At 38.4% G+C, this 11494-nt stretch overlaps 1 protein-coding gene across 4 annotated transcripts in view; it reads right to left on the bottom strand.

The window, feature by feature from the left end:
• Nucleotides 1-400: 400 nt before the first annotated feature.
• The window catches only part of LOC145668037 (cyclic AMP-dependent transcription factor ATF-2-like), an 86994-nt gene continuing 75900 nt past the window's right edge, over nt 401-11494 (bottom strand). For all 4 annotated transcript variants that reach the window (XM_081735506.1, XM_081735507.1, XM_081735508.1 and 1 more), the window contains 2 exons: nt 8834-9021; nt 401-1655 (listed from right to left, as the gene is read on the bottom strand). In XM_081735506.1, the coding sequence (XP_081591632.1) occupies nt 769-1655; nt 8834-9021 (1075 nt within the window). In that variant the 3' untranslated portion in view covers nt 401-768. The remainder of the gene's footprint in view (nt 1656-8833; nt 9022-11494) is intronic.

Below are 11494 nucleotides of genomic sequence, written 5' to 3'. Positions count from 1 at the left end.
CATTACAATGAACCGCAGACATAATATAGGGAAAAACTATATTACCCCTCCCATAGGGGCAAAACTATATTATCCCCCTACTGGGATCTCCCATCCCAGTAGAACTCCCATTATCAACTGTTACGACCAGTTTATAGAATTACGGTCTGGTAAGAGCTGCGTAACCTATACATCAGCGGTAGGGTTGCGATTTCAAAACTTCGGTCACCGAAAATGATGAAGTCGAAAACATTAAGTGTAAGTCGCTGATCATTGCAGAGAATAATACGGTCTGACTGGTTATCTCTCTCCTTGTTTCCAATAAGAGACAGAGTTCATTTATGGTGGATGCCTAATAAAAATGTAATACATATTACACGTTAATGTTTGGGTCAACACTTACTTCCGTTGAGATTGTAAATTACTAGAACTGTTTTTTATCTGTAAAACTATATATATTCATCAATGAGCTATCTTTACACATTATGAAGTACTCGTTTTTCGTACAAAAGAATAAATACATACAAACAGAAATGAAGTTCTCAATTAAGGCAAGTGTACAATTGATTCTGGAATCGAAACATAAGCAAGAACTAAAAGCTAAACTCAAAATAAACGGTATCTACATAGAAAATACTTTACCATTTTATATTATTAAAGATGCGGAAACTTTATTGAAGAAGAGGACTTTTTCAGTCAGTCACTGCGAAAAGAATATTGCAAGCAGTCTATGGAGGAAAACGAGGTTTTCTCATACATTCTTCATTCTTTGCTTTTAAATATCTATTACTACGATTCAGAATTGTTTGAAGGTATTTCCATGATCACTTCAACGTCACTATCTTCTTCGCATGCATTTTCAACAACACTAGAAGTATCCGATGTTACGTTTGGGTCAACCTGTATCACGTGCAAACTTTCAGGATTTATTTTATTCTTTACTTTCGTAATTTGGTTCACTGGACATACACCTATCATTTCACTACTTATAGGATAATCAAATTTATCTTGATTCTGGGTTATAATAACCGTTTGAGGATATGGCTGGGTGACTAACGTCAAATTTTTTAAGCCTTGTAGGGCTTCTCCAGGTAATGATATTACCTGTGACGCTATAGGAAACCCTGCAACAGCAGACGCTGAGCTACTAGACTGAACAACACTAATAGGATGGACAACAGCTGTCGGTAATGGATTAACGTTTTTGCTTGTATGTTGCTTTCCGTTTCCATTATCAATTGGCGACTGGAGAACGATTGTCTTTGAAGGAGTCGGATTAACCGATGGAATGGCAAGAGATCCGACTATTCCCGCCTGCTTTTCACGATGGACTACACTACTAATTTTTAATTCTGATATCACCTGAGTCTGACTCTTTGAAGTTGAACGGATCAGTTTTTTGTTCTTGCTGAATTTAGTATTCTTTGGTTGTTCCATTATAGTAGCTGTCTGGTTAGTTGGCTGAATAGCTATCAATCTAGCAGACTCAATGTTTGACACATACATCTGTGGAGGACCACTTGAGGATCCTCCACTTCGCTGAGGTACTGCAACATTTATCACTTGAGCTTCGGAGGTATCTGTGGTGGTACTGGTTGCAGCGTTTAAAGGAGTGATCATAAACTGTGTTGGCAAAGACATCTGACTTCCCAGTGATGCACCGGTCTCTCGCGCTTCTGTAAAGAAAATACTTTTGTTAAGTAGTAGTAACAATCTTATTACATTTGCATCGAACTAAAACGGAATGACTACAATTTCACATACTGAATACAAAATAAAATAAGTCATATTAATATGTTTTTGCCTTTTATAAGGAACTGACATAACTGTATAAAACCTCGGATGCAGCATACAACACAGCGATACACAAGTTTTTCTAACCTCATACAGGGAGAGAACATTCAACGTGATACTGTAGTGACGTGATTAAGTTCCTTCATTTACAGGTTAAAGAAGAAGGAACATCTGTCACACAGATTTACGATGAAATTAAAGCTGTTTATGGGGATAAAGGTCCATTCTCTAGCAGCATTAAAGTATGATCCACATTAAGAATGAGCCAAGTGAAGGGTGTAATGGTTATGTAATTGAAAAAGTACAGTGTTAATTCTCCTGGAAAAAGGAATAGAGCTTGACATTGTACTGGCTGATGCTGGAGTAACTTGTGGCTCAGTTTTTAAAATGAATGTCTTCACCTCTTTAGACAGATTTCCAGTTTGCTGTCTATGCTTCAGAGTACAGATGTCAACGAGAAGGAACTAAGTCAAATTGACAAGGTTGAAGGAACTAAGTCAAATTTATGGCTGTCGAAATTAAGCTGAGCCGATTGGCATTATAAGGAAAGCAATGACAACAGTGAACTTTGCAACATCGTAAAACCTTATCGTGAAGAGCGCAAAATCCCCACATCGCGACGTTCGTAAATATACTTGGACATCAACAGATGGAAAAACACATAATCAAATTGAACACGCTTTAGTAGAATAAAGAAGACAGTTCGGTTGTTTAGAGAAGCTGACTGTGACACTGACAGCTGTGAAGATAATTGATGTTCGGTCGTTTAGAGAAGCTGACCGTGACACTGATAGTTGTGACAGGGTAGCAGCAATATTAACAGAGATATCACTGCTGGATAAAGAAAATATTCAGCATCTGAGAACGGAGAGATTTAATTTAAAGAAATTACAGGCGAGCCAGGGGGCAGGGGAATACCAGATTAAAGTGTCGAATAGATTCTCGGATTTAGATGGTTCAAAGTACACTAGTGTTGAGGATACTTGAGTTGAAATTAGGGACAGTATTAAAATTTCGGCGGAAAGAAAAATTGGGGCACTCGGAATTGCACAGGAACACACCCTGGTTCAACCAGCAATACAATACACTAGCAGAGAAAAGGAAACAGACAAAACTGCGTTGGCTACAAAATACGGACGATATAACTACATAAAATTTTGTAGACATCAGGCGGGAAACTTCCAAAACTCTTAGAAACAAAGAAACGTGATTTTTTGAAAGCTAATATTAATGAACTTGAAGATAATACTAAAAACAAAAACATTCGGGACATGTATAAGGGCATCAACATATTTAAGAAAGGTTATCAACAGGGTTGGCTGGTTTAAACCAGCTGGTTTTTTCAAAAAAACCAACTGGTTTAAACCAAAAAACAAAAAAATGTTCGTAAAAGTGTAAGTGTTTGTAAAATCTTGATGAACACATTTGTGGGTTATCACGTTTCACTCCCGTATATTATTCGTATTATATTCAGACCTAAATTCCCCTTCATTACTCAAAAAGATTATACTACATGCAACTTTTTTTTTTATATAAGTTTATAAATGTTTATTTTGTGATTTTTTGTGCTTATTATTGTCATGTAATTGCAATCGAAGAAAAATTCTAAATATAGTTTCGTTTCAATGTTTACTATTGATAAAATACATCGAAAATGTCGTACTTTTTGTGTGTGTGTGGGGTGGGGGTGGGGTCATACAGACCCTACGAGAGGCATTTAGTGAAATAAGTATCTTTGGTATCTATTTATGTATAAATGAGTCTGAGCCAAAGTGGACTCAAATAATTTGTATCTTTATTCACTTTTCTTATTGATATGCAGATTAAGTCGATGTATTTCTTTAATTTGGACCAATAAAAGTCGTCGTTAACTAACTTGAACTAAATTAGTTCTTCTGTACTCCGTAGTACTTTGAAATTGTTCATATGTAATTCTGTGTAATGGTTTCACTTGTGCAACTGTTTATCTTTTTGTCCTTCTGAAATGACTCTTGACAGTTATCTTAAGAAGCATGTAAAGATCAGTACAACGTATTTTTTTTTTTTATCAGGATTCCTTCGTGAGTGAGTCGGCAGACGTATCGCATTTGTGGCCAATTAGTCCTGGTTCCGAGTTCAAATGGAGGACAATTTCTCTCAGATGTAACCCGAGAAGCGGTTTTTATTCCGCTTTAAGCTTATGAGACCCCTTCCAGCATAACCCGGTTGTTGCATAATAACATCAAGGCGAAACAAACTTATTTCTGTCCATATATGATATGAATATATAGAGCAAATTATTTAAACCATAAAAACCTGGTTTAAATAAAAAAAAAACGCTTTTTTTTTTGTTTTTTTAAAAAATAAAAACCATGGTTTTTGCCAACCCTGGTTATCAACCTTTCGCTTATATATTAAAGACAGTCGACGGAACAATTTTCACTGATGCAGATAGTACATTGAATAGATGAAAAAATTTCTTTGTCGATTTATTTAACACGCAGCCAAAAGTCAATGTTCATGGAGAATGTAAATGCACACAGCAGAACCGTATATTCCAGAGCCTAATCGGACAGAAGTAGAAATCGCTATCAACAAAATTAAAGAAACACAAATCATCGGGTGTAGATGAAATCCCGATTGAGTTAATTTTAGCTGGAGCAGGAAAACTGTGGAACAAGATACACAAACTCATTCTCCTTATCTGGAACAAAAAGGAATTGCCACAAGAGGGGAAAGAATCAATTATTGTTCAATTCATAAGAAAAGCAACGAAACTGATTTCTCGAGGCATTTCTCTTCTGTCAACATTCTCTAAAATCCTTTCAAACATTCTCTTAGCAACATTGACCTCTACGCAGATGAAATTATTGGAGATTATCAGTGCGGATTAGGTGAAATCGATCATCCTATCAACTAGATATTTATTATTCGACAAATACCGGAAATATAATACCCCGGTACAACAATTACTTGTTGATTTTAAAAAGGTAGTAGCAAAATTCTTGTCCACGAGCTTTCAAGTCGAGAGTGGTCACCATTATTATTCAACTTTGTTAAAAGCTCAATGGTAGTCACCAGGTTATGACGTATGATGATGATGTAAATCTGATAGGGGATGACAGGAAAACAATAGAAAGAAATGCGGTGGTATCATATGATTGAAGGGTTCAGAAGTAAATGCAAGGAAAACTAAATACATGGGATTCGCTGGATTCGTGATACTACAAATTAGGGATTCGTTAACATATAAAATAATACTTTCGACAAAGTAATGCTTTCAGATATCTAGGATCAATATTTACTGACCAAAAGCATATCGATGAAGAAATTAAATGTCCATTGAAAGCAAGGAATTTGTGTTATTACGCAGTTAAAAATCTTTCATCATCGCAAATTCTGACGAGAAATTTGAAGTTTCTTGCCTGTTGTAGTGTGGAGTTGCGAAACGTGGTCGTTTACTCTGAGTGAAGAACGCAGACTGAAAGTACTTGAAAATAACTAGGAACTGAATAATTTATACCATTTACCAAACACTGTTAGGGTCATCAAGTGTAGCAGGCTCAGGTGGGTAGATCATATAGCCAAAATGAAAAGGAAGTACGACTGTTTTCAAAGTTTTACCTGGAAAGCCAATCGGAAAACGACCATTAGGAAGACCTAAGCGCAGATGCGAGGACAATGTTAAGATGGATCTCGCAGAAATAGGAATACAAAGTAGAAATTGAATGCAGCTGACTAAGAATAGAAGTCAATGGAGAACTTTTGTGAACGCGGGATTAAACCCCAAATTCCATAGATCATAGAGTCAGTTAGACTGGCACCTTTAATATAGAGCATATCTTTCTCCTTTCTTGACGCATTATTTGATTTTTCTGATTTCGGTACACCCTATGTCTGAGGTCAGGACTTTATTAAGATAAAATGTGTATCAAATTACTTTATACATGTACCGTCTGCGTGTAGACAACAGTCATTCTTGCTGAAAATAACATATTACTAACAGTTAAGTTTTATAAGAGAACTCAAATTTCTCTACAATATGCTTCGTAATACAATATTTATATTTTACCTTAGTTAAGTGAAGTGAAATCTTAAATTTAAGATCATCTGGCTCTTTGACTAAACAATGCAAGTGTCTAACGGTAAAATAAACAGCATTGTGTAATTGGACGTGGACAGAATTTATCCGCATTCCAATAGAGCATGATTGTGGGTACCGGAGCAGTACGTGCGTTAATAGCCCAGACAGCGATACTTGTCGGATGCGCCCGTTCCTGTGTAGTAAAGGTGTACAAGGAGTGGGAAGAAAATGGAGTAACAGACTCCAAGGGACGGAACTGCAGAGGCGTAAGGAAGTTCAAAATGTGAGGCAAGCGTCCCGTCAAACAGCTCGTGACAGCCAAATGAACCATCAGTGTCCAGGATTTACATGATCAATGCAATGATGGATGCACAACACCCATAACTCACGCAACTATACGGCGTACACTGGCACACATGAAGTCCAACAGCAGACGACCTATTCGTAATCCACTCCTTACGACTCATCACCACAGACTTCGTCGCGCTTAGGCACAGGAACACGCCAATCGGACCGTGTATGATTGGAAAAGGGTGTGTTGGTCTGATAAATCACGGTTTGTGCTACTCCTCTCGAATGGGCAATGTGCATGTGTGGCGCAAACAGCCCGAAGCTATGGACTCCTCGTGCATGATGCATACTGTACAGGCAGGTGGGGGCGGTTGTATGTTTTGGGGATGCTTCTGTTGTCATGAACTGGGACCTTTGGTGTGCATGGACTACAGTGAGACATCCGTTGTGTAACTGCAGGTGTTACAGGATCACGTACACTCTGCAATGCAACACTTCTACCCACACGAAGACGGCTTTTTCCAGGATGACAATGTGCGGTGCCACCAAGCCAGGACTGTACTTGCTTGGCTTAAGGGGCATTCCTCGGAGCTGCAGCATATGAACTAACCCGGATCTTAATCCTATAGAACATTTTTGAGATATTGTGGAACAAGCTCTTCGCAACATGACTCCTGCACAGACATCTGTGTGTTCATTGGGGGATACAATCAGGAATATATGGTTTCAGATTCCCGTGGAAACGTATCAGCAACTACTAGAATCCATGCCACGCCGTGTCCAGGCCGTCTTCTGAGCAAAAGGTAGACCAACAAAATATTAGGTAGGTGGTCGCAATTCAGTGCGCACTCAGTAGATAGTTGATAGATTAGTTAAGTGGAATTTGATATCCCTTTGCAGTAAAAAGACAGCGACCTTCGGGAACTTCCATACACTATATTCGTTTTATCACGATGTGTAACATCTAGCGCTTCAGAAGAAGTACGTAATTATGCGTATGATTGTGCGGGGATTTGCCATTGGGCCCTTATGAACCAATCTTATATATGTCTCATCACTGTTATTTTCTCGTGCATAATAATTAGCAGGGGGGAGGGGGTGGCGGTGGCTCAGTGGTAGAGCGTTCACCTCCGGTGCTTGGGGTCCCTGGCTCGATCCCAGCTCGCGCCGTGTGGACTTTGTGGTGGACAAACACCGTGCTCGTGGGTTTTCTCGGGGTTCTCCCGTTTCCTCGTACTTTCGTCATTCCTCCATTTCACTCATCTCTCATCATCACCGTCTCTTTTAGCCTAACCGGCATAACAGTGGGACGTTCAACTTAAAGATTTCATTTCATTTTCATAATTAGCAGTTATTTTCTTGTGCATAATAATAATAGTGACACCACAAGACGAAACTACGATTGAACATCCTTCAAGGAGTTTTAACTCATTTGTTCTCTGAACTTGTATCTAAATTTTACTTGTCCTGATACTAAATAAGATTACGAAATAATAATGGTACGAACTGTTGTAAAGAGCACTCAACGAGGTGCTTTCATATAGAACATCTAAAAGTACTGCGTTATTAGGTGATAAGTAAAAGAGCTAATACATTTAAATGACTTATGTTAACAAAATAAAAGCAATAAATTTATTTATTCTTAATTTCTAATGATTAAAACAAAGGAAAAGAAAAACCAAATAATATTTCCGTTATTACTATTTACTGAAGATTTGTTATTAGTGACCTTCAAAACTATATTACCTACATATTACCCATATTAAAACTGATCATTAGAAATTCTTACCTCCTATTACGACTGTACACTCTGGCTCCTTGACATTTAGAAAGCATGTTTCATTACAGAGAAAAAATTATTTATGCACAAGGAACTACCTGTGTAATGAATCCGTACTGACACGCGATTCCCAAATTCTAATTCCGAATCTGTTCCTCTACTCCAGCTCGTAATTACCAGCTTGGCATGACATTTTCTGAACCAGAGGGAACAAGTACTTACCACTCCACCCATCCCTAACTGACTCACTGGCTTCCAGTGTGTTAGAGTGAGTGGGCTGGAACCTCTCTTTCAGCAGAACACTCGGACAGACCACAATTCTCACGTATTTTATTGAAGTTTTATACTAATATTCACCTTTTGTTTTGCTTTCATTTTCTCCGAATTACATAAATAAATAAAATACAAATTATAATATTATCTGCAACACTTTCTCATAAATAAACAACTACGTAAACAAATGCATTAAGTTTCTGTGCGATATTTCGACAGCCCATATTCCTTCAACTACACAATAAAAAAATAAAATCTTTACGTTTTACGTTCCACGGGTATGCCGGCTGGGCTAAAGGAGACGGTGATGATGAGAAAGGAAGGAAATGGTGGAATAAAGAAAGTGGAGGGAAACGGGAGAACTCCGAAAAAAACACGCACACGGTGTTCGTCCACCATAAAGTTCACTTGGCGCGAGCTAGGATCGAACCAAGGACCCCATGCACCAGAAGTGAACGCTCTACCACTGAGTCACCCCGGCCCTACAAGTAAATAGTTACGTTGTTGGTGATATTGAGAACTAGCTGGTATCTAAATTTACAAAGATGAAGATTTTTTTTGTATTAAACAAGCACTCAATACACATGCAGAACCATAAAATATAAATTAATACTAGTTGCGTTAAGAAAGAAAAAATGATCAAGTATATTTACGTTGCATGGCACGTGTAACTGAACAATCCTTATGAGCTAATAGGAGAGTCTTCAATTCAGCAACTTCGGCTCTTAAAGACACAACTTCCTTTTGTAGCACTGTATTTGATGTCTGGAGATCCTGAGCACGCTTCTCTAAGTTCCAAATCCACTTCTTTCGCTTCTCTCGACACCGAGAAGCTGCAGCTCTAGAAACAATATTACAGTAATTAACTACCGAAATCGTCTGCTTTGTAATGTTCTGATTTTAATTCGTTACTTTAAGAGCAATGCCAATAAAAAATGAAATCTTGTGTTCAATTGTATTCATCAATTCAATTCAATACAGAGTGTTCAATTTACAATGCAACTCGGAGTTGGTACACATAAAACGCTTATGCCAAAATTAATCCTTGTTCATGGAGATATTTTTAAACCAGAAAAGAATGGTTGAAATTAATTAGTATCCACTAAGTGTTGTTTGATATAACGGAAGATGTAAATGATTTTTTTACATAGCATGCAGAATGAAATGTGAAATGACATCTTCGTCAAACACACAGAGAACAAATTAGCCGACGGCGACATCCATGGAGCAATAAGACTACTTATCTCCGAAAAGACCTTAGCTTCAACAGATGCTTCAACTTTGCACTTGTTAAAAGAAAAACATCCGCCACATACTTATGAATTTACACCTCCTGATACATCCAATTTTCAAATCGACATCAATGGAATCGAAACCAACGATTTTCTAAGAGCACTTAAATCCTTTCCCCCAGGCTCATCAGGAAGTATAGATAATATGCGTCCATCTATTCTCAAAGATTCAATTCTCTACAATAATCAAGACTCCAAAGATAAATTGGTTAAAATAATTTGCGATCTTCTCTCTTTGATAATATTAGGAAACGTTCCCAAAGAAGTAAGACCCAGGGTCTTTGGAGCTTCTCTGATAGCACTAAAGAAGAAATCGGGAGCAATCAGACCAATCGCAAAAGGAAATGCCTGGAGAAGACTTTCATCTAAAGTCATTTGCAGCAGAATTACACAACTGCATCTATTCCTATCTCGACATCAACTGGGAGTAGTCATACAGCAAGGAGCCCAAGCATCGGCCGACGCAGCACGTATATATATTTCTCTTCTCCTCACCCAAAACCTAAAGCCTTCCTAAAAATTTATTTCAGGAAAGCCTTCAACGAGTTAGATAGAAACTCAATGCTATCAGCTGTTAAAGATAATTTCCCTTGATATTTCCTTATGTTCATCAGAGCTATTCAAAAGCTAGCAATTTATATTATGGGAAGGACATCATTCTCTCACAAAGAGGAGTGCAGCAGGGAGATCCCTTAGAACCAGCTCTATTTGCAATAACCTTACAACCAATAGTCAATAAAATAAGCACAGATCTAAATACGAGGGCCATCCGGAAAGTGGTACCCGTTTGTGCAATAAAGACACAGTAGTACATATTAACAAATATACACATTTTTATCGGAAAGAACATACTTTACACTACTTCTCCACATAATCACCAAGCAAATTGAGGCATTTGCGAGTTTTTGTATTCCAGCGTCATAGTCCTTCACCGCCAGCGTATTGAAATACGTAGTCACGCCTCGTTTAAGTTCTTCATCGCTGTCAAATCTTTTTCCCGCTAGAAAATCGAGACACATTAGGAAAATGTTCACAGAGTTTATCAATTGTGACGCACCGATCGTTACTCACGCATTCGTCTACTGACCTCAGCAGTTCGTCTGTAATGACAGATGGTCTCCCTGAACGCTCCTCGTTGTGTGTGTACTCCCCCTCCCCAGGTTGAAGTTGCGACACCAGCGGCGAACAGACGACTCGTCCATCACATTGTCTCCATACACTTCCTTTAATTAGCGATGCATTTCACAAGGTCGAACGTTTCGTGCATTAAGAAATTTAATCACGGCCCTCACTTCACGACTGTCGGGGTTCTCAATTCGTTTAATCATTATAATCGAACACAGACACAACACAGGCACTGCTAGCGTCACGCAACCTCGCACAGAGCAGGCAGACAAGCCACTGACGCGGTCTGACCTTGCCCAACGGCTCCGTGAGTCGTCAGCGCTTAATGCGGCGCAAACGGGTACCACTTTCCGGATGGCCCTCGTATTTGGTCTTTAGACGATGGCTGTATTGCTGGAGACCCAGATGACGTTTTAAACGCAATAAACACGGTTCACGTACAAGCTAAAACAATTGGCCTACACTTCGACTTCTCAAAATGTGAGGTTAGTTTTCTCAGAGCAACAAAGGGACAGACGCAGAAATATGTTACATTATACAGTGAAGCAGTTCCAGGAATTGAATTAATACCATAGTCAAATGCTTATCTTCTCGGAGCTCTCCTTTCAACAGAAGCTCGAAGAACACTAATAATGAAGACAGCCAAACTAGAATTATATTTCTCACGATTATCTCTGATCTCAGCACACTCCGCCTTCTATTTACTAAAGTCTTCATTCAGTATTCCAAGAATATTACATTTTCTTCGGTGCTCTTCAATGTGGTAAGATGAAGACCTTCTAGAACATTATGACAACGCCATAAAATCTAGACTAGAGTCTGTACTCAATTGTGCTCTGAAAGATAACAGCTGGCACCAGGCTTCTCTTCCTGTTAGTAATGGCGGCTTGGGCATTC

Source organism: Thermobia domestica, chromosome 13, assembly GCF_964235325.1.
Source record: "Thermobia domestica chromosome 13, izTheDome1.hap1.1, whole genome shotgun sequence".
Lineage (NCBI taxonomy): Eukaryota > Metazoa > Arthropoda > Insecta > Zygentoma > Lepismatidae > Thermobia > Thermobia domestica.
The sequence above is the reverse complement of the archived record's forward strand: the minus strand, read 5'-3'. Positions and strand labels throughout refer to the sequence as shown.